We start from the raw sequence: 23,123 nt of genomic DNA on the forward strand, positions 1-23,123 counted from the left end.
CAATGACAACAAAAACATTACAGTAGATTTTAAAGGTGTATAATTGACATTATGTGAGGAAAATACATATCAGGCACGTTTAAATTTTGTTTTAAATCCGATGACACTGCATCCCATGAATATATTAAAACTACTAATATTCTCCTGAGTCCTGAGCTTTAGTTTTTATTGTGTATTTTTAATTTCTCCAAGGTATTTAGGATCGGTAGGACCTAGGAACTATAAAAACTAAGCATCATCTTTGAACAGGAAGTGTTTTTTTGGAAAAAATTATGTCCTTAAATGTGGACATGGGGATTATTTTACTATATAATATAATAACCAATATGTGACAGAATATAAAACTGAACATGGCTGTGAAAAGACAGAATTGCAAATAATGAAGTCCCAATGTCCTCAAACGAGTACTTACTGATTAGTGAAGTTACAGCTCATTACTATTGATAGAAACTGGAAAAGTTAATAAACATAAATAAACAAGTTTTAACTCTATAATCTAATGAGCTTTTGTGCCTTGTCCCCTTTTGTTACATGATCGACTGCAGAGTGAATCCACTGATATGATGCCTTCATGTTTTAACTCCGCCTAGTATCTAGTTATGAGGATAAAAGTCTAAATGAAGCAGAATAATCTAAAACGTAACGTCCCCGTATGAGGACACCGGGTCTCAGGAGGATATATGTAAATATAGACGTTGTCCAACATGTATGTTTTATAATTAATCAAAACTGCAGCATTTTGGCCTCGTTACATTGAGACATGATGAAAGAATTACAAAAATAAAAACAAGTGACATGTGAGCCGTGTACAGAGGTAAATTCACAAATTCCAAATTCAGATGAAAGTATTAAGACTTTATGTTAAGACTTGATTTACTGTGATGTAATTTTACATGTTTACATCTAACTTTTACTTTCCAGCATTTGAGAACCAGAGGCTTGTGAAGCAACGGTGTCTGTTGCACATCGTGTTGTTGGGAGGCTGCATGAACCTGGTGGTAGATTGACCAACATGGCTGTAGTTATATGATTCCCTGACTTGTTTAGATCACATTTCACTTATGCATTTCATTCAGAATCAGTTCATTAGGAAACAGTTAAACTAATATTCTCATTGGTTCCAGGGATTTCTGGCATTTCCACATTATCGTAGCTGTAATTGGCGCATCGTGCAGACGGCCGTGCTCTCGTCGTACCTTTTAAATCCAGTCAGTTCTCAGGCCGGTGCGTCCATCATGTTTCTGGATCGACCTCACGTCACCTGGACTAATCCTGCCCTGTGCCTCCCGTGAGATTTGAGGCCGAAGCCGGGTTTCTAATCAAATGATGCGGGAAACTGCATGTATTTAAGTGATTGATCCAAGGATTTGAGATTTATTTGAGTGGGAAAATCTATTTTTTAAAATAAGCCCCAGATATAATGCTGGGATTCTGTTGCTGCCAGTAACAGCTCTTAAAAATGCCTCCGTTCCATTTTAGTTTTTTCACGTCGAGGAGATCTTTTTTGGAAACAGCGCTCTTTAAAACATGTGTCAGAGTTTATGTGTGAACGAACCAATAAATAATCAGCAGAATGCTTCAGTTCCTGTGCTTTTTCTGTTCTGTTGTGCTGCAGTGGAGGATGGATCCATTATGTTCATCAGTGCTTTTTGCTGCCATGTTGAAACACTTTGCGTCGCTCAAATGAATTTTACAAGAATAAGATACTTTAGTGATTTGACCCTAAATTATTTCACCATTTTTATTGAACTTTTAACAAAAGCTGCAGGAGTTTGAAATGGGAAAGTCAGTATCACTGTGTTACCGCAGTAATTCAGCTACAAAAAGTAACTACTTAAATTAAAATACATGTTTTTATTAAAACAACAACAAAACTAAACAAAAACACTTACTGGTTTTGCACCAGCGTCTAGCTCTTGTTGTATGGGTGGTGGAGGATCTGAACAGGAAAAATCAAAAATATATCTTCTTACTCATGAAAATAGGAAAAATAGTCACATTCAGTGACTTGTAACTTTAATGTGATTACTGGTTAGGAACTAGTAACACAGATTAATCATTACTGACATTAACCGGTCTCACATGCAGCAATGAATATAATATAACATAGGATGTGCAAATACAGATTTCTTACCACATTGATGCTGCCAGTCTGTGTTTTCTAAAAACAATACACCTTTAACACTGCTGCTGTAAAAAAACTACATATATTTTATGATTTTTATATATTTCCAATATTTTGTCAAGTATTACTGTTTTGACTTTAGCTTGTAAACTTTCTAAATAATACCTTTTTTACGCTATTTTGTTCATACCTGTGTTTTTTTTTTTTTGCACCGATAAGTGAACATGCATTCACACCTCTGACTCTATAGTAGCATTGAATATGGGGGTTTTGCACAGTGGGAAACTATTGCACATGAGTCCAAAGTCCAGTAAATATATAAAGAAACATGTACATTAGTGCATGAATTTATCCAACCAGCTGATTGGGGAGTTGTACAGTTTGATGGCCACTGGCAGGAATGATTTCCTGTGGCTCTGTGGTTCATCGTGGTGGAATCAGACTGATGCTTAAAGAGCTGCTGTGTCTGAGCAGAACAATGTGGACTGGACTGGACTAGAGTACGTCATGGAAAATGAATATTACTTTGAGCCTCAACAGTATCAGCCTGACTCTCACCTAAAAAGTTTAAAATGATGTGTAGGATATTTGGGTCTCTGCTGTGCTGCAGTAGCCTACAAACTGCCCCTGTTCACAAAACGTTTGCAGCAGAAAGTTTCTAAATTTCCTTTTTTTTTCTCTTTCTACTCATCTGCGGCTATAGAATGAGCTTCTTCTGCCGCCGCTCCCTTTTAGGCAACATCTGGGAGGTTTATAAGGTTTTGCAAAGAGGAAACCAGCTTCTTTTTCCACTTAGTCATCGTCACACATTTAACTGTACAATGAGCAGGCTGTGTGTGGAGGGCACCTAATGGCTCCACCTCACTTTAAACACAGTCGAATTCTTCTCGGTCAGAAATCAGAGTTATTTCTGTACGCTCTCTTTGTCTGGCCTGTCAACACTCGCAGTCATTAAAATACCCGTCCATTTTGGTTGCGTGCAGGGCGTGGGAATTCAGCTCTCTGGAGACAATCGCACCAGGCTGGCATTTAGTCCTGTTGGCACTTGAAGACGTGGTGCCCGTAGAGACTGTCAGGGGACACATGGGACCAGAAGGCAGGACAGAAGCCAGACACATGCATCTGACCCACACACACAGGAAAGGGCTGAAACACTGGAACTCTGTAAGGTGGCCCAGATGATAGTGCCCTTAAAATATCTTTATCATTCAGTAATGGAAAATAAAGGGTCCCTTCTTGAATGCTTGTATGTTTGTAATGAACTGGCTCATTTTCTCTCTGGAGGGCAGCGCTTTTCAGTCCATGTAGGTCGGTATAAATAGCAGCCAAAGAGGAGGGAAAAGGATGTAAGAGTTTGTCTTCTGGCCTACTTCAGTGCATCTTCCTGACCGAAGGGGAAAAAAATAAAAAAAAGTACTATATGTGTGGAAATAGCAGTGTTTTTTTTGGAAATTGTGGTGTATTTTGTATTTTCAAAGTCCTCTTATTAAGAAATAATTATTGTCTCAGTTGGTTTAACGTATTTAGTCTTTTTTTTATGGTGTCAAGTTCATTTTTCAATATAATGAGTGTTTCAAGCACATGTTGTGTATAAAACTAAAGCTATAACATGTAGACGATTAAATAATTTGCTGACAGAATGGCAAGAATAGCACGTATAGAAAGTCTTTTAACATAAGTGTAGATTTTTGTTACAGTTCACTAATCCTGCTGGATCTGTGCTTGAGTTGACGTCTTAATATTTTACCACGTTATAAAGAATCAGAACAAGGATGATGTCGAATCACGTAGTTGATCTTTTACTTCTCTGTCTTAAAAAACCTGTTAAAAGCCTGTTTTTTCCCCTTTTTATTGGAAAGTGTAGGTGCAGATGTGAAAAAGATGTGCGTTTGTAGAGAAACACAAAAAGAAAATGACCAGTACTAGTCCCTGGCTTTGGGCACTAGTATATGTTACAGTCATTTAATGGTTTAGAGAATTAGCAGAGCATCCTGTGCATGAATACTAAACACAATCATTTTGAGACGTTGCTTCCTATGGACAAATTGAACCAACCAACCAACACAGTGGACGCTGGTGCTTCACTCCATACACTTCCACCTATTGGCCCGTCGGTGGAAGTCCTATTTGTTTAAATATTTTTTTTTTAAATCAAGATGGCCGACAGAGAGCCAGAAATGCAGAGAGCCTCTGGAAGTTTGTGTAAATGCTTCAATAGCAGGGAACCACTGAAGGCATCAAGTAACGTCTAAGAATTAATATAACTGTTAAAGTTTGTGGATTTTTATTTTATTCTAGGAGAAATTTGTAATTAACCATCAGAGTGGACAATTTTGTAACCTCCTCAAAATAAAATTCAATTGCATAATTTTTTATGGCTAAAGAGGAATAGAAACACAACTGTAAATATTGACTAATGTTCTCATAATTCATGCATGAAAGGGTGAAGTTTATAAATTTTTCGTTTAGTTCACGTTACGTCTGCAGTCGTTTCCTCCGGGTTTTGACAAACTTTCAGGAGCAACAGGAAAAACAGCGAAAGCACAACGTGTGAAAATATTTCTGATTGGTTATCAGACCACGGTGGAATAAATTAGACCCTGGGGGGCCACCGTAGTATTAACACTGTTTGAGAAACCCTGTGGTTGACTTAGGCTAAATAATGATGACGTTCACGATGCACTGGAAAACATCTCCACTACGTTAACCACAAGCTTCTGCTCTGTTACCGAGTTCCTATTTAACAGATAAGAACTTAGTGACGACTCCCAGAGACTCAGCATCAACCACCAAATACACAAAACTCACTGTTAAAGTCCAAATACTGTTGTTTTGAGGTCTGAGGTTTTTTCTTGAGATGCTTGCAAACACTTTACAAAGTGTCTTATTTGGTTCCCACAGTTTTATCTAACAGTTCTGGGTTGTTTTTTTTTTTTGTTTTAGTCTAATTTGCTGTGAATTCCGAACAGTGGAAACTATTATAATAGCGTCATGCTACAATGAATGCGATGACGGATATTATTTGTGCTGCCTTAGTAATAAACAACTCTTATTGGATTTAACGTCCACCAGAAAGTCAGGTCATCGTTTTCACCACTTATTGTTGTGTTGTGTGGGACTGTACACGTCCACCAAAATTTGCATAATATTCCCTCCCCCAGACAAACTAATGTCACTAATTTACCTGTGAATTATCTATTTTTGGTCAGTAGCTGAACGACAACAAACTCGTGACTGAATGAGTAAAATCTCTGAATCCTGGAGCTTTTTTTTTTTTTTTTTTAGTGCCAGTGTCTGTTCATCCTCAGAACAAAGAAGCTTCTCTAATGGACGTTTTCAGGAGCTGTATTTATGCTGCTGGAGGCCACAAAGAGCGTACACTTTATAACCTATTACTCTTCCGACACAGCGCTTTGTCACGGAGGATAAAACGGGTTTCAGCAGACAGACCTGCTTTAAGTGTCCTTCAGTGTAGTCGTGTCAGCGTTTTATTTTTGTCCATGTCTCAAACCGTGGACAGAATCAGTCATAGATGACCAGTGAATCAGCCACCGGAGCCGAACATCTTCACGCGCTGGTCATCGGTTGCTTTTAGGGCTGCAGCTGTCCACTATTTTAATGATTAGGGATCATTCAGTGGCTCTTATTTAGCCATCGGCTTTGAAATTCAGCTTGACATACGTTTAATTATGTGCTACCTAATAATAAAGATGATACTTCATTCAGAAATTAGAAATATTTATTTATAAACTGTGCTGCTAAAAATAAAAATAACTCTTATTAAACGTTTGTCTATTTAAAAACCGAGGACAGGAAAGGTGCTGATAATTTATTTATTTTTAACGTATTTTACTGTTCTCTCACACAGGAGGACAAAGTTTAGCTGGTGGCAAAAAATTCTAGTTAAAACTCCGCTGACGCAGACACAAGTTCGTTTCTCCACCTCTGGGACATTTTAAGACCAGATGCAAACGTGGTCACGACTAATTGTCTAAATTGCTGCTCAGTGAACCTTGTGTCGCTGCGGTGACGTCAGCAGGTTGAGAGATGAGTCTGTTGCACTTAGGAACGCACACATCACTACAGTGAGGTGTGGTTTATACTTGTGAACCACACCTCACTGTCAGAGATGGAGAAGCTGTAAACCACTAGGTAGCAGCACCCGGAGCATCTAATTAAACCTGGTGGAGTTAAATCAACCGTGCATCGCCTGCAGCTGCTGTAGTTTTTATTTACTGCATTTGGTTGCAATTATAAAAAGAAAACTTACATCATCGCTTCTTTTAAATTTGATTTGATTTTATTAAGATCCAGGGGAGATAGTTTGAAGTCTAAAAATCCAGATGTTTGCACGTGTAATGACAGAGCCCCTCCCATGTGCTCCATTAACAGACGAGCCAAAAACAACAAACACACATAATAATGACTCAGTGATCAGCAGCCTGTCTGTTTGGGGGGGTGGGCTGCCTGACATTGTGTTTGCGTTGGGGTTAATAAGTGTCCAGATCCTGTCCAGTGGCTTCCTGCTGCAGAACCGTCACCGACTTCCTCTGACTTGGTGTGAGCCTGAGAGCTGAATAAATAAGGAAGTGAATCTCAATAAAACCACAATGTCACATTTAACCAATGCAACATTAAACACGGGCCGCTGCCACAGAGGTGAATTATGGAGGATAAATGAGAGTCTGGACAGATGTTTGGGCGTAAAATCGATATGTCACTGAACCATTCGCTTATTTAGACGAATGAAATCACTGGAGCTGATTCCTTCCTCAGGATCAATAGCATCAAAAACATACATTTTACTGCAGTAAATTAGAGTAAAACACAGTTTGTTTAGTCCTATTTCACTGGGACTAGTTTTATCTGGAGACTTCGGGTAATTTGTGATAACCACAGAGGTCGTCTGTGATCTTAATCCCGTGTGAAACGTCCATGTCTGTAATTTATAAAGTAAAATTTAACACCGGAAATGACTCAGTGTATTTCTGGTGACACTGACGTCCTCTGATAAAACTGATCTGGTGCGAATCGACCCCTGAATCACAGAGATTTACTTATTCTGACAATTTAGTTTTATTTGCGTCTTTTTTTTCTGCCTCTTTTCTTGTCACTTTGAGGAATTATGAATTCAAAGGTTGGACAGATGTGTTGGTTTCAAAGTGGAGATGTGGCTGAACTGTTCTTTAGACGGATGAAATCATTAAATCGAGCTTTAATGTGTTCACTGGTAAAGGTGGAGCGGAGGTCGTTATGAGGTAATTCCTTCCCCGGGATAAATAGTATCAAAAAATACACGTTTTACTGCAGAAAGTAGAGACGTGACTATGGATGGTGAATTAGATTTTGTTTACCTCATGCTAATGTGCATGTGAATGGGTTTTATGTCTCTGACTGCAGACAAAAAAATGGGTCAGGCCTTTTCTTGAAATAGTTGTGATGATGTTTTCTGTGACATGGGAACTAAGAGAGCGACGTGACAAATTAAAAAGCGTGTCATACGCAAGTGTACATGAATTTCTATTTTATTTAGTTTATTCTATTTGGGGTTTGTTGCTAATGGACCAGCTGGGTTATAAATACAGAAAATGTCACGTCAGTTATGGGTGGGCTAAACTGGGAGGTTTGGTATCGATACCAAGTAAGTACAGATACTTTTTTTACTCGAAATGTCACGATCATTGAATAACTTTTCCTTTAGTTAGTTGATTATGATAAAACACAGGATAAATATTTTAGTCTCAAATCAGACCTTCAGAGGAGCCAGTGCATGTCTCATCTAAGGACTTTTTATTCTTCTTATTATTATTTTAAAGTGGACTGTATTACATTATTATAAATTATCTTTAATAGATGAAGACTTTAAGATGACAGATATTATAAAACCTTATTCTTACATACAGTTACTGACAGGCGGAGTTATAAATGGGAATGAATTATCTTTCTCATCAGTGTTTTATCTTTACAGATGAGGAACAAAGACGTTGAGTCATTTTGTTTATTTTTTGCAGTTGCTGATTTTTTCTTTTCCCCCAGCGACGATGACGTGTTTTAACCGACTCCTTAGAAACCACCTCTTTTCTTTGTGTTTTCCTGTTGCGCGGCCATGGCGACTGACGTTAGCCAAATGCATTAGTGGCGGCATACGAAGTCGCCCCGCCTAGAGGCAAACGGGCAGCAGCCACACGGCGTCTACCGCAGAGTTAGAGGAAGGAAATGCTTACACACACTCGCAGTACGCGCTCTCAGAGACGTCCTTTTAAGGGAACGGCCCGGCGCTGGTCTCAGGCCTGAGTGGAGTTAAGGCAACACTCTCCAATACAAACAGAAACACTGCACCTGCACACGCTTACACACTTGTTGTGACTAAATGTCTGCAGGGTTTGTGAATGCAGAACGGGATCTATTCAGAGTTCAATGATATTTAATATTCTGTGATATCAGATGTCAGTGTAAATCTTGAGTTTCATTGATGAATTTTCAATATGGCAGAAATTTCCCACGTCCCGTCGCGACACTGTCGAGGAACTGGACGTCTGGTCACATGCCTGTTCAGCGTTTCTGGATGTGTTCATGTTTGCCAGTTGATCCCATCTAAGTATGTGCTGCTGTCTCACTTCTGTTTTTTTTTTTTTTTTTTTCCTCCTCTCTTTTGTTTTTCATGCGTCCCTAAGGCCGAGGCCAGGTTGGCGGCTAAACGTGCAGCCAGGGCAGAGGCCAGAGAGATTCGAATGAAGGAGCTGGAGCGACAGCAGAAAGAGGTAAACACGACTAATTCTGTTCTATATTAAACTTCACCCTGAGCTATAAATATACATATCATCATTTTTCATTCAGTATTAAGCTACTAAAATACGTTGGATTCATGTTAATGTGTATTTAAAGAAATTTAAATTTATGGGGGGAAATTAAAAAATATATAAAAATGTCTAATCAACATAAGAACTTTTAATTTATGCTTAATAACTTTTCTAGTTTGATATGAAACACAACAAGCTACGTCGCTAATTAGCAAGTTCTCCTTTGAGGACGTTCTTCTTTTGCATTAAAATAAAAAGTAACATATAGTGGAATAATCCCCGTGTCCACATATGAGGACATAAATTATTACATGAACTCCTTCCAGTTCAAAGATGATGCTTATTTTTTTTTTATACTTCTTAGGTTCTGCTAATCCCAAACACCTAAACATCTTAATCAAATCAGGATTCATTCCAAACAAAACAGTCTCAGGAGGTTAAATTGGGTCCAGAGCAGGTGACTCTGATTCGATTGGTTGTGAGTAAATTAGACCCTGGGGGGCCACCGTAGTTTTAACATTGTATGAGAAACCCTGAACCATGTCACACTGGATGCTGCGGCTTAAACGTGCATTGGCCTAAATAACAAGAGGATTTGACCAGTGTTGTTGGTGCTACACTCCAGGTTGGACTGAAGCATTTCCTGTCAACATTACGCTCTTAAGCTGTGACTCTTCGGTTTTCTGGGTCAAGTGCAAACTGCAAGTCTTAGCGGCATTTGTTGTTCATAGAAAGTGTCAAGTATGTAAAACGAAGCTGGGCACAAATGTATTAAAGAAAAGAGAATTAACTAAAATCATAGTCACTGGCTGCTGAGTCGCTCTCTTCTCTCTGTGGATTTTAATTAAATAACTATAACTAAGAATTAGAAATAGAATGTTTCAGTTTTACCATTAAATATGAACATATGATATATATAATATATATGAAATAAAGTGATTAAAGTGGATTAATCCCATTTATAGAACAGAAAACAAGTGAAGCAGTAATGAAGTCAAGTCCTAGTTGTTGGGTTTCAGCGGTTTGGGAAACATCAAACAGCTAAATTGAGGTTAAATTGCCTCAGTAATTATTTTTTTTTCTTCCAGTGCAGCTTCCTGCTGTGAGGTTTAGTCGACATTGAGCCAAATCAATGAGTAGAAAGTCCTCGAGGAGGCTCACTAATTACTCTTTCAAGGAAGCGTTGGACCTTTTCCAGTTTCCAGTTTCTGGCCAAACTGACAAAAATGTTCCAAGACATTTAATGGAAACAAGTCACATATTTAATTAGAGCTCCACACTGTGGCGCACTTCTACACCCATTACTATATGATTTATAACCGTAAAAGTTTAAGCAGTTCCACAGAAAAAGATGGATATACATGCTTTAGTGTGGTTATAGTTGTATCTGTGGTTTCTGCTCCTCAAACACGACAAACAAACACACAAAACTCACCATACATCAGCGTTACGTTCAGGTTTGTGTTGAACTTTGAGTGTGTAGCTGTGTGTTTGGATTACAAGTCAGGGGTGTGTTGCATGAGTTTTTTCTTCCTCTGGTTCAACATTTGGACCGTGGGGAGTCGTGCTTTTCCAGCCACATTATTCTCAGGCTGTAGTAATCCCCAGCACATAAACAGTCCGTACGCTGCTTTTCTGGTGAAAACATTTTTCTCAAAGTCGCCCAGTTTCTTTGTCCGGCTCGTTTTGAAGTTGAGACCCATAAGCACATGTAACGTCGGACCTCCATCCTCCTTATGTTGCTCAAGTCAGCTCTTCTTTCCCATATAAAAAGCTTCTCTTTGTTGGGTTAAGATAGTACGTTTACATGCACGTAAAAATATTTAATTATTGCCTTAATCCGACTTTAACTGGACAACTTAAGCGCATGTAAACACGTTACTCCTCGACTAAAATCAGAGTTCTCCTTGTCTGACTAAGACACACAGATAATGATAATGCATTGGAAATCGATTTTCCCTGGCATGTATACACCTTAATGGGACTTTAACTAGACAACACGTGTGCACATGCTCCACAACCCTGGCAACAAGCTGGTTATGGCCCTGGAGCAAAAACATCTGAGAAAGCCGGTCGCAGAAGAAGAAGGTCAACATGGTGCGTTTCATTTACCTCAGAGGGTGGAAGTCGGCATTGGGAATAACGTCAGACCTGATTTATGGGCGTTCCAGTTGCCGAAGTCTGAAAACTAGATTGTCGTGTCTGTGAAAGCTCTCGCCTTGTCCGAATGGTGGAAACTTGGTGTGTTCAGTATTTACATTTTTTTGAGTGCAGAGTGAAATTAATTATTTTTTTTTTTAAATGATATTATTGCTATAATGTTGAACTAAATTTATACTATTTAAGATACACAAATTGTAAATGGAACATTTGACAACATATCATATCACCAGGCAGAAATTTATTTCATAATATTCAAAAGTTTTAATTTAAATGTTGAAAGAAATACACTATTAATCACAGTTTGCTCTGTTTTTGGCTCTGTTTTGGTTTTACCAGGCCATTATCTTTAGCCGTTGTTAGCACCACACAGCCTTATAGTTCCCATATAACACTTGAAAAACTTAAATACAGTAGAACAACATTTCAATGTACGTATGTGGGGAAAATACTGTCTGTACGACCGATTTAATGCAACAAATGGTACAAATTGAGCCGGTAGAAGAAGCACCTGAGGGAAAGCTCTTCTTATCTGCACCAGAACTAACACACACATTACATACGAGATTAAAAAGACTGAACCATTCTCCATCTGGTTGTTGTTTGAAATGCCCGTCTGACACATGAACGACTCCAGTTGTTTATTATATGATGTAATAGGTCAACCAGAAAGGCCATATTAACCCACAGAAAAGACACATATCGCCACCTAGTGTGGAGGAGGAGGACGTGTTCCCAACAGTTACTGGATTTTCTCCATTGCAAATTAGTAAACATGGTAAATTGAGTTTCTGCTTTAGTTTCAATTGTTTGAATTTGATCATTTGTATTTTGAACTGTTGTGTCCCCGAGTGGCCAGTTCAGAATAACCGAAAACAAGTTGGTTGTTGTTTGAAATTACACAGTAGAATTACAAAATTAGAACTTTTATCATCAAAGTTCAGGAAATTAGGTTTTTAAACGTCATTTTATTTAAAAATACTGTTTTTCAAAAATACTGTAAATCACATAATGACATAAAGATCAGTGATAATGTTGCACATAAAAGGTTGAACAGAGCTGTAGATAATATAACATGATAACTCAGTCGTCATAGAGTAAATTCACCGACGATTATAAATCTATTGTGTCAAAACATATAAAGTCACACTTGCTTTCTCCCTGCCTTTAAAAATAACTTTACACACACATACGCACACACATACGCACACACTCACACCAGTCATATGGACGGGATTAGTGGTCATTGTTAAGCTGAGTCTGGTCAGTGTGTGTGTGTGTGTGTTTCTAAATGTGTGTGTGCCCCTTAAACCTTTTAGCCGAGTTCTAAAGTAGCTTAGCAGGTTGTGCTCTCTGGTCCAGCTTGTTGTTGCTGTGCTGTTGACATGAGCGATGGGTTGCTGCACCTACAACCACATTTGGGACTCCTGGACGTTTCCTCACACGGCGAAGACAGAATTTAGGAGGATTGGATTATTAACGAGAGGTCTGTAGCGAAAAAAAATAAATAAATAAACGCGAGTCGCCCTCCACCGCTCTGAGCTCCGATCTGAACCTGCCTACATGAGCGTCTGCGGCGTTACCTGCTGACTGTCGAGGAATGCGACCTCTCCTCGGCCCCTGAGGGCAGCAGGACGGCCGGACGTCGGCTGACGGGGAGGGGGCTGAGGGCTGCCCTCACAGGGCGCCCGAGGACCCCTCCGGTTAAGAAGAAGAGCTTGGTGAGTTGGATAAACATGGAGGCTGATTGTGTAACTCTTTTGATGAATGAGCTTATGACGACGCATCGCTCACTTTGCTAACGAGGCGTCCAGACACATAATGAGAGATCAGCACCAGACGGGATCCTCCGGTCTGTGTTCCACAGGGCACAGATTTATTTATTTATTTCACCACATTATGGTCTGGTTCATCTTAATTATCTCATTTCAGTAGTTTTATAAGCATTTGCATTGAGATTGAGCCATCGATTCTTTTTCTGGTGTTATAAAAGACGCGTACAGTTTGGGTGGTTTACCGGATCATACCGGTAATGATTTTTAATATACCTCCATACAGGTGTATACAGGTGAGCGCTGAGCCAAGAGACACTGTTTCGGGAGAACGCGTCACATGTATAAGTGGCAGAACAGTGTGCCAGATAAAAGGTGCTGCTTCCGAGTGACCTGGATGACACAGATATTAGATGTCCCCAAAAATGTCCACAATTTTAGCTTTTTATGAATGACAAAAAAAGGTTGCGCACAGACTACAGTTATTACGGTAACCGGTCATGCTGCTTTTGACATTACAGACATAGTAGTTTAAATAGGTTTGAATATGAATTGATAAGTCAAAATAAAGTGTTTCTTCATTTCATCAGAATGAGAATCTCTTTATTGGCCAAATGTACAATATACATTTGTGTCACTGCTACATAACATTAAATAAAAGTTAACTTTTAGCAAGAAAGAAGAAAAAAAAACTATTTAGAAAGATAAAGAACTGGAAATATACATGTGATGTAATGACGGGAATAAATACAGGCAAGAAGTGGTTGTTGCCATGGATGTTTCATGCAGAAATGTATTGGTGATGATGATGATGACGGGGGGTGGGGGTCTGGGGGGGTTTGTTCAGGAGAGAGATGAGCCTGAACCTGAACCTAGGACTCAGCCCTACGTGGAGCACGTTGTTGCTGTATTTTTTCATACTGCGACACAGTATTGCGTCTCTGCACTGATAACAGTCGTAACGAATCACAGCTTCCTGGCACTTTCAACCATTTATGGTATGATGTTTTATAAATAAATGTGACCTTTATTACTTTCACCCTTTTGGAATTTATTTTGTTTTCATGAGTTGACTGCAGATTCTTGAGGTTTTATTTTTTGTGTAGGGACAGAACTTTTCTCAGTGCAAGCGGTTTTCTTTTTGAGAATGTTTCTTTTATTTTCTAAGATACTGGGACCAAATAATGTCCCTCATGGATCATTAAAGTCTGTCTAAGTCTAAGTAAGAAGAGGAACGTTGGAGTGGAAGATAGATCAGTGAGGTTTTTCCGTGTGAACTGGAACTGTGGCTACAGATAGCGTCTGATTAAATACACGATAATAAACTGAGGTTATCGATCTTGGCCTTTGTGAAACCTTCAACGTTGAGCTGGAGAAGTGGTAGCGTTGGGGTTGTGGTCTGCAGACATTGTGTAAAGTGCATGCAACCTTGCATCTAGTCTTTAGCTACTCACAGGGGAGGTCACATGGAGGCCGTCTTCTTCTTCTTCTTCTTCTGTGAAAGCAGAGACTCATTACGGACTGTGGAACATGTGGACTGGCTGCAGTGGAGCTGAAGGTCTAGGAACATATGCAAGAAGAAATAGAATAAGTAATAAATTGAAACAATAAATTTCCCTGTAGGTGCTTTATTGAAAGAGATAAAATAGTGACATTATTGTAATTCCTGCATGTGCTAATACCAGTAGTCAGTGAACATGCATGGATACCTGATGATGTGTCGCCCTCATCAGCCCTGTCTGTGCTGCTCATCGTCATCTTTTCCAGTTTATCTTTGGAACTTAAAGCAGATTTTTATCCTTCCTTCTGTCCTCAAGCACAGCTCTAGTGAGGAGTGAGGCTTTTGTGCATTGCAACGTATATGGACTTGGACTCCCTCGGTGTGAGAGACACAAACACCATTTAAAACCATTTCATTTCTGGATTCACTGAGCAATTTGTGTCTGTGCCTCATGTCAGAAGATCGTTGGCCAATAAACTGTAAAAACTTTGCTCTTCCTTGATATTAAAAGATGCTGTTGGAAACTAAGTAAGTTGGTGAAAAGAGTCTTTAGGTGGAATGGGAGGGAGGCAGCTGTTACATGAAACGAGTATCATGGAAAATAACGCTCCTTATCTGCATAAAAAATTGCAGAAGTTTATCGGTTTACGTGTTTATCAGCATTGTTAAACTACTTTAATTGACTGTAATTTGTGCACTTCCTCAAACATTCCATGTTTCAGACGGTAACGCCCACAAGTGATATACCACACACCAGCCACAAGAACCAGAGACACTGACCTGTTCCGACAACCTCAGACTGAACTATAGGGAGCGTGAGAGCAGTATTTAATACAAGAACAGCATAGTCTCAGTTTCAACACATAGGAAAAGACTTCACGTACTCATGCAGCTGCAGATAAAAGTCGTTAATTGAAGTGGCTGAACACACACAAGACACAGTCCAGCAAATAAACTCTTGTACTTTGGCTTTTTTCGTGGAAACAGACTAGTTGAAGCTGTAATAAACCAGTGGGTTTGTTTCTTTTAGAGACAGAGTCCTGCTGTTTCCTGCTTCATTTATCCATTAATTCATTCATTTTCTGTAACCTCTCGTCCTCTGGGGGGTTGCATGTGCATATTCCAGCTGTTATTAGGCGCGAGGTGGTGAGGTTCATCCTGGACAGGTCTCCAGTCCAGACAGATCTGAGATGACAGCTGCTCTTTGAGAAAGACGTTTCCTTTCAGGCCTTTCAAGGAGTCTGGAGGCACAGATAGAGTTACACTTTTTTTTAAGTGTTTGTTGCTTGTTGCAGGTTTCCCAGTCTGCATCTTTTGAAGTGAAGTCCAGACAAACTTTTGACCAATGTTTGGCCTTAGACATTTTGAAGGTTCACTTCCATCCATTCAGGTGAAAAACCAATGAGCATTAACTACAATAGAATTAAGGGAGCTAAGCTAATTAAAAATTAAGTGGCACTGAAATGAAGCATCAGAATCTGTGTTGTTTTTCAGTCTGGTTACCACCGTTAGAGTCAGCGCCGGTTCAACCATCCCTAGCCTTAACTAGGATATAGAATATGAGTGGGTATCCCAGCTGTCATTGGACGAGAGGTCCACTCTGAACAGGTCTCCAGTCTATCAACCATTCACACTCAAACCTACGACCAGTGTAAAATCAGCCTAACGAGCACCGTCTTTGGGCGGTTGGAGGAAACCATGCAGACTCTGATTAAGCGCATAGATGCTGGAGAAAAACAATTTCCAATCACATTATCTGTGTGTCTTAATCGGATAAGAGTAACGTGTTTACATGCACTTAAGTTGTCCGGTTGAAGTCGGATTAAGGCAATAATTAATTTCTTTTCATATGCATGTGAACGTACTGTGTGATAAGAGGGTCAGTGGTGAATGATTATCTTAAATGTTGCTCAGCTACCAGAGATACAAACTCAGATACCAACCATGGGAGATCACCAGGGGCCTCATGTACAGAGGGTGTTTGTGCTTCATGAAATCATTAAATCAAACATAAATGTGAAGATGTGTGGAGGTGGGGCCGATTTAAATACTGACAACCAAGTTCTTTTTTTTCCTGCCCTACTCATCCTTTTGTTTTAATTTTCTGATTCTGCATAGAGGGAAATCTCAGGTGCAGGGACCCATATTTGAATGGCTATTTTGGGGATTATCGATAGAATTCAAATGTCCTGCTTCACCCTCCAGTCCAGATGGTGGCGGTAATGCACCTAACAGTTGGGGGCGTGGGGTACTTCAACATGTGTACTCAAATACATGTTGATTGGGACACAGGGAAAAGTGTTTGGGTTCATGTGTACATACAGGTTCTTCATACATCAGGATTCATGGGTGGAGCTTACACTCATTCTTAGTAGGAAATCCACCACACCAGTCTGTGTGCATGAGGCCCCTGGTAACCCAGTCTCATAGTATTTAAGTCTCCAGTGAACTCCAGTGTTCTTTAGTCAGGTCCTATTAGTCGAACTGTGCAGCAGCAGCGACATACGTCACCTGCTTGAATTGCTCTTGTTTCTTTTTTCTTCTAATCACATTTGACTTTTCAGTGTTTGAATTTCACACCTGTCGCCATCACACATCATTATGAGGCTGACTTTGTTTTTCCTCCTTCCCTCTGATCCGCTCTGTCTCCTGTGCTGCTCGTTGCTGTTGCTGTGTAGATCTTTCAGGTGCAGAAGGTAGGCCTGCTCCAGCGTTATCTGACCTAAGCACGGTTATTATCCACGGCGTGTGCTTCACCCGTGTCCCAGAAAATGACAGTTTTTTTGCCCTGGTTTCTTTGTCCCTTCTCAGAAATACTACGGCTTGAACACGAAAGTAGACGACAAATCCGACAGCAAATGGGGAGATATTGAACAGTGGATGGTACAGACTCTGTGCCGTGATGACGACACTAATAACATAACTTGTGTGCTATTCCGTGCATGCGTTGAATTCCACGTAATTCCTGTTGAGCCTTTTTTTTTTGTGAGGTGGGGGTAACAGATTATAATGAATCAGAGCTCGGCCATTAATGATAATCCACTTATCCGGAGGAGCAGGGCGCCCGCTTGGCTTTGACTCAGCGTGACCATCTGCCCTTCTGGTGTGAGACATGCACGGGATTCACCCCCGAGTTATTTAGTTTGAAGTTTACCCTGATCCCAGAGCTTTAACACACAGATAAAAAGGATGTGCAGTGTGAGTGACTTGCAGTTTGACTAACTACGCTGTGTTTCAGTTCAATTAATCCATTTCCACGGTAAGAGGTTATGTGTGCGCTATGATTTGGTGTCAACAGAAGCTAAATGACTCTAGGTTTGTCAGCTAACAGTGTGCCAGTGGTGTGTTGGCTTAATAACAGGTTGTGATTTGAAGGGCATGCGTGTGTACGTTGCTTTGAAGTGATTTGGATTTGTCTGTCTTGGTTTTAACATATGGTCGGTGGAAATTAATTCTGGATTAAATGGAATGAACCAGAAAGCAGGTGATTTATCCCGGCGCTCATGTAGCCGACGCTAACGTCACCACAAAGTCTACATGCTAGAGATGGGTTTTAAAGAGTTTATTAAATTTGAATCCTGCAGTAAATCGGTGAAGCTGTTGTTGGTGAAGACTGTTAAGAAATGTGTGCATATGTTTTTATTTCTCCCAGCAGTGAAGCTGCTGCGCTGACGTTTGTTGATCCGCTTCTGATTTATTTTCCTGTTCTGCTGCAGCTGCAGAAGTTAAGCTAAAGTTTAAAAAAAAAAAAAAAAAAGCCTACTTAATCACTCTATAACGTGGCCTCAAATAACTGCATGCGTCATGGAGTCTACAGCAGAGAAGTAGTTCTCCTCACATTATGACACAAGTTCTCACTGTTGCTTCCAAGCAGGAGACTGAAGACGGGAAGAGGTAGAACTAATTATCAAAGAGAGATCACAGGTTTATTATTTGAGTGTTTACTGAATGCACAAATGTGACCTGAATCCAAAATGGAACCGACTTCAGAACCCGTCCCTCTTAAGTACACGTAGTCGCTAATTCTACTAGAATATTAACCTTAAAATCTGATAAAAGCACAGATTTATTGAATGATTAGAATAAAAACATCACAGTAGAATTTGAAAAACTTTAAAATGTAAATAAATTGCAGTTTGCAACAATAGGGGCAGAAAAATAACAAGAATATTAGATAGAGTGGACTGTGTAAAACATAAATAAGATAAAAATAAAATAGAATAAATAATGAATTAATTTCAACAAAGTATTGAAGACGTGCACAGATTCAAGGTGAAGACGTTTGAAAAACTAAACTAAAAAGTTGTGTAACCTTGGCAACCCTTAAATTAAGTCATTTTGCACCTGAAGCAGCTGTTTTCTTCTTTCTTTCTTCAAACCATCTGCCTCATCCTTTTTTTTGTCACCCGTCATCTCTCTCTTCCATCTCCCTCCCTCCCTCATCCAGGAGGACAGTGAGAGATACTCACGTTCTTCAAGGATACAAACGGTTTGTATTCCTCCCTCTGTTTCCATCCCTTCATCCTTTTTGTCTGTAATCTTGTCTTCTACCGACCGGCGGATATTTAAACGTGTGGAAGTGACAAATGACGTCTGAATGTGACCTGATCCGTTTTAAAACCTCTAACCTTCGTCTCTGTCCCTCTCACACAGCTCTCAGACGACGATGAGCGCATGTCTGTGGGAAGCAGAGGCAGCGTCAGGGTCAGTATCACAAACATCCCTCTCCCCCGTCCTCTGCTCACTTTTCTTTTTTTTTTAGTAACAGCATGGTGAATGCTAACCGTGCTAACGATGCCGTTGTTGATGGAAAATCAAAAACATGAAGGGAAGCAAAATGAAACGACAACAAAAAACAAATAAACAAAAGATATATACACACATTTACATTGTGTCTGTGCACATGTTCACTTCCACCCATATTCCCACATAATCATAGACAGTTGTACGTAATAGAAAAGAAAACCTTTATTTGCAACAGAAAAGTAACGAGAATGAAGAGTGAACTATGTAAAAAATAAATAATAACATAGAATAAGGTAAAAATATACATGTGTTTGCACAAAAGTATTGAATTGGAAAAAGAAGTGATGATTCCATAGTTTGGATGTCTTTATTTATGGCTTTCATCTGATTAATCGTGGGAGGTTGTTATGGATTTTTTTGCTGTATCTGTCAGATAAACCTTCCAGGAGGTTTCTGTCTTTTTTTGGCCTGTGAACAGGTGGAATTAAAATTATACTGCAAGACTTGACTGATATGACTCTGAACTCCTTCCTAGAAGGTTTAAGAAAACTCCAGAAAATGTGCATGTGATCTGCGATACTGTGTCCACTGTGTCCACTGTGTCCACTGTGTCCACGTCCTCTCCAGCGTGGAGGCTGCCGTCCCGTTTCTTTAACCTTTTACTTCGGTTTAGTTGCGTTTTCTTTTTGACTTGTCCTCTGAATCCTTCTGTGATGTGGAGACAGTGTGTCTGTGTGTGATGAGGATGTCATTGTGTCTTCTTACAGTCGGATCTGGACGCTGCTGGCGCGTATAGTGGGGTAAGGGCTGATATTGTTGAGACAGTGGATGAATTATTAACTCTGGCTCTTTAACATTTCCTATGATTTGACAGTAAATTCCTTATGAATACTAATCACTCATTGATTTATTATAAAGCATGCATGTGGTGAACAGAATGGATTTTAGTTTGGGATATGTTGTATTAGGGCTGGGCAGTATACGGGTTCATACCGAATACCGGTTATGATATGAATTTTTATTTGATTATATTATATATATATATATATATATATTTGATTACACAGTTTCAGACCGGACCATTTTCAGTATAGTGTCACTATAGGTGATGTGTGGTGAAGATGGTGCTGTGTCGACTGTTTGGGTTTTTTTAATGTGACCAGACGTCCCCGATTTCTGGGGACTGTCCCCGTTTTGGACGACCTGTCCCCCGGCTAAAGCTGTCCCTGAAAATGTCCCCAATTTTAGCTTTTTATGAATGACAGAGTTATTACGGTGGGTGGTCACACTGCTATTGACATTACAGACATTAAATATGAATAAATATGTCAAAATAAATGAAACCGTAATTGTCCCTGTTAATTTCATATTTTTTAATTCTTTAATTCTTTTATTTATAATCTCTGAGCTGTAAATGTGCCCAGATTTCCACATCAGCAGTCAGTGCTAACACAGGGGACCATGCAAACCTGTTTTACTACTAGTGTGAGATTATTCTACAATATTTACTCATCATCACAGTAAAATAGTTCATCCTTAGTTAATCTACTGCATTAATTCATCTCAACCAGTAGAAAATGTTGTGATTATGCATGAAAAAAAAAACCTACCCAGCTATTTATCTGTTCATACCATCCAGCTCTATGTTCTAACCACTTTATGTGAGATGCACGTGAGCATGTTTGTGCTCTGACCCGTGAATAAATGACCATAAGACGTAGTAAACAGTATATGAACGAACTGAAGTGAGTGTGTTTGGGCATGAACTCATCTTTGCTGTCGTAAAGGAACTCTGACTAATATGAAATGTGTGGAAAAGAACCGCACCGTCGTCCTCCAACTAAAACACAGCCTGTACTATTTCAGTCTCTGTTATGTCTCTGAATGTCGAGGGCTGTTTCTCTTGTGCCTTAAATGTGGAAAAATCCCCCGTGCTAATCATTGTGATGGGGTTATGAGATCCTGGATACTTGGCCCAGTGTGTGAGCTGAATGAGTGCACTTCTTACCACTGTCTGGCCCGTGTGAATGGGCCATTGTGCGCGCACGTATTGTGTGTTTGCTTAGACTCTCTGGTTTCGTGGTGAGAAGAGATTTGTCTTGGTTTCTGACTGCGCTGCTCTGGTTCTCTCTCTCACTCCAAGGCCTCGTCCTTACATAAGAAGTCTAAGAAAAAGAAGAAGCATAAGCACAAAGACAAAGACGTAAGATGCAAAAGGCCGAACGTAAATGTCACAGAGAAATGGCAGCCGTGTGTTTCATCCTTGTTCTTTGTTTGCAGAGAAACGACTGCGATGACGATTACAGCGTCATATCCAGCAGGGTTAGTAGCCGTGTGTCGAACTGACTGTTTGGACTCATTAATGCCTCAATAATCCTGTAATGATTCTGCCAGGGTGGACTTAACCGTGCATCCTGGCCCCTCCTAATTCTGATGATTGAGCAGCGTAATCTCTGCAACAATATGTGGCTTTGCCTTTGATTTGCCCAACCCGACAAATTATTTAGGGTGTGTTTCTCATTCTGGATAAAAAAGGCTTGGTGCCTGGTTATAAAACCTACGTAACATTGAATTATTATTGAATTGATTTGTAATTTATTTATTTGCACCATGCAGAAATGATGTCCTGTTGTTATATCCTGTGATTATTATACTAATGCTAATCAGTTTATTCGTCTCCAAGTAAAATCTGAAGGCTTCATCCTTCCATAAGATGCCTGGTTTTAAAGATGGGCTCTGGAAATTAGCACCTAATTAACAATTTCTGCACCACCCACTCCTTTACTGAAGGATTTAATCCTTTATATGGGACAGCAGTAGAGTTTGAACCAATCAGAGCTCTGTACACAAGTTGTGTTTGAGTGCAATATGTCACTGGAAAGCTCATTTTCATTGACCAAAAGTCATTATAGGATTCAACCAGCACGGCAAAAACGTCTTATTTTTAACTATGTGCCAACTTTTATTACTCAAGAACAAAACCGTTTGGAGAGATTCTGACTTTTGTGATAGAAACTTTAGAGTTTAGACCATGAATGAGCTCCAACATGTGCATGAACAGCATTCAGTTACTTTGATTATGTCCTAAATGGGTGTTGTTTTTGGCCTGAAAACATTCTCATGTGATAATATTCAAACCTCTGTAAGGAACATGCTGCCGTTCATTTAAACATGTTCACAGTAAAAGCTTGGCTTGAACACGCTCTGTTGAACTCGATGGTGCTGAAGCTGCCGTGTGTTGTCACGGTGACGAGCTGAGTCTAGGTGTGTTTGACGTTTGTCACCTGTCCCCCCGTCTCTCAGAGCTCCAGACTGAGTGATGACAGCCGAGTGTCTCGTGGCTCCAGATTAGACCTGCAGCCGGTGGGTGGTCCTGCATCAGTCTGCAGCATCTCAGTAAAAGCTCGTTGCTCGTAGGAATTTCTTTTCATGCTGTGTTGGGAGTCTGGGTCTTTATGCATCTTTACCTATTAGCTACTTCTGTAAAATATCTGAGCACCATTAGAACATCAAAGCCTGGTTATAGGTTAAAATAACACTAATAGAAATGTATTAAAGTCCTGATTATTTCCACTGTGCTCCTGCATCCTGCTTCACTCTTTCATATGTTCCATACTTTGCTAAAAGTTATATCCATCCTCTTTATTTTGGCTCGTCACTCTCGCTTTCTTCTTCCCTCTCGACCTTTCAGGCCTCTTATGCTTCTTCTGACTTGTACGGCCTCAATGGCCTGTCCTCTTCCAGAAACCCAGGCTCAGCTTTCAATGGTTACCAGGTGTGTATACACGGAAACCGAAACGCAGAAATCCTTGCACGCAAGATTTTATTTTTCCCTGCGGTTCAGTTTATATGGACCTAAAGACAGTGAATCTTTATTCATGCAGCCACTGCCTCTGTCTAAAACAAAGCTTAAAGTGAAGATGCTGCTTATATACGCAAGAGTATTAGTGCCACACAAAAGCAATTAGAGGAGGTGGATTTATTTTTTCCATCATGCACTTTGAAAAAAAAGTTGAAGT

At 39.7% G+C, this 23,123-nt stretch overlaps 1 protein-coding gene across 19 annotated transcripts in view; it reads left to right on the forward strand.

Moving 5' to 3' along the window:
• The window catches only part of lrrfip1a (leucine rich repeat (in FLII) interacting protein 1a), a 52,152-nt gene that overhangs the window by 13,570 nt on the left and 15,459 nt on the right, over positions 1–23,123 (forward strand). For 8 of the 19 annotated variants that reach the window (XM_047601490.1, XM_047601489.1, XM_047601474.1 and 5 more), the window contains exons 2-11: positions 8,800–8,886; positions 17,037–17,054; positions 17,170–17,241; positions 18,806–18,847; positions 19,012–19,062; positions 19,872–19,904; positions 21,248–21,307; positions 21,385–21,426; positions 22,408–22,467; positions 22,796–22,879. In XM_047601490.1, coding sequence (XP_047457446.1) covers positions 8,800–8,886; positions 17,037–17,054; positions 17,170–17,241; positions 18,806–18,847; positions 19,012–19,062; positions 19,872–19,904; positions 21,248–21,307; positions 21,385–21,426; positions 22,408–22,467; positions 22,796–22,879 — 549 coding nt within the window. The remainder of the gene's footprint in view (positions 1–8,799; positions 8,887–17,036; positions 17,055–17,169; positions 17,242–18,805; positions 18,848–19,011; positions 19,063–19,871; positions 19,905–21,247; positions 21,308–21,384; positions 21,427–22,407; positions 22,468–22,795; positions 22,880–23,123) is intronic. The other 11 variants (XM_047601484.1, XM_047601486.1, XM_047601487.1 and 8 more) reach the window with 7 other exon arrangements.

The sequence above is a fragment of the Mugil cephalus genome, chromosome 12 (assembly GCF_022458985.1).
Source record: "Mugil cephalus isolate CIBA_MC_2020 chromosome 12, CIBA_Mcephalus_1.1, whole genome shotgun sequence".
Taxonomy (NCBI): domain Eukaryota; kingdom Metazoa; phylum Chordata; class Actinopteri; order Mugiliformes; family Mugilidae; genus Mugil; species Mugil cephalus.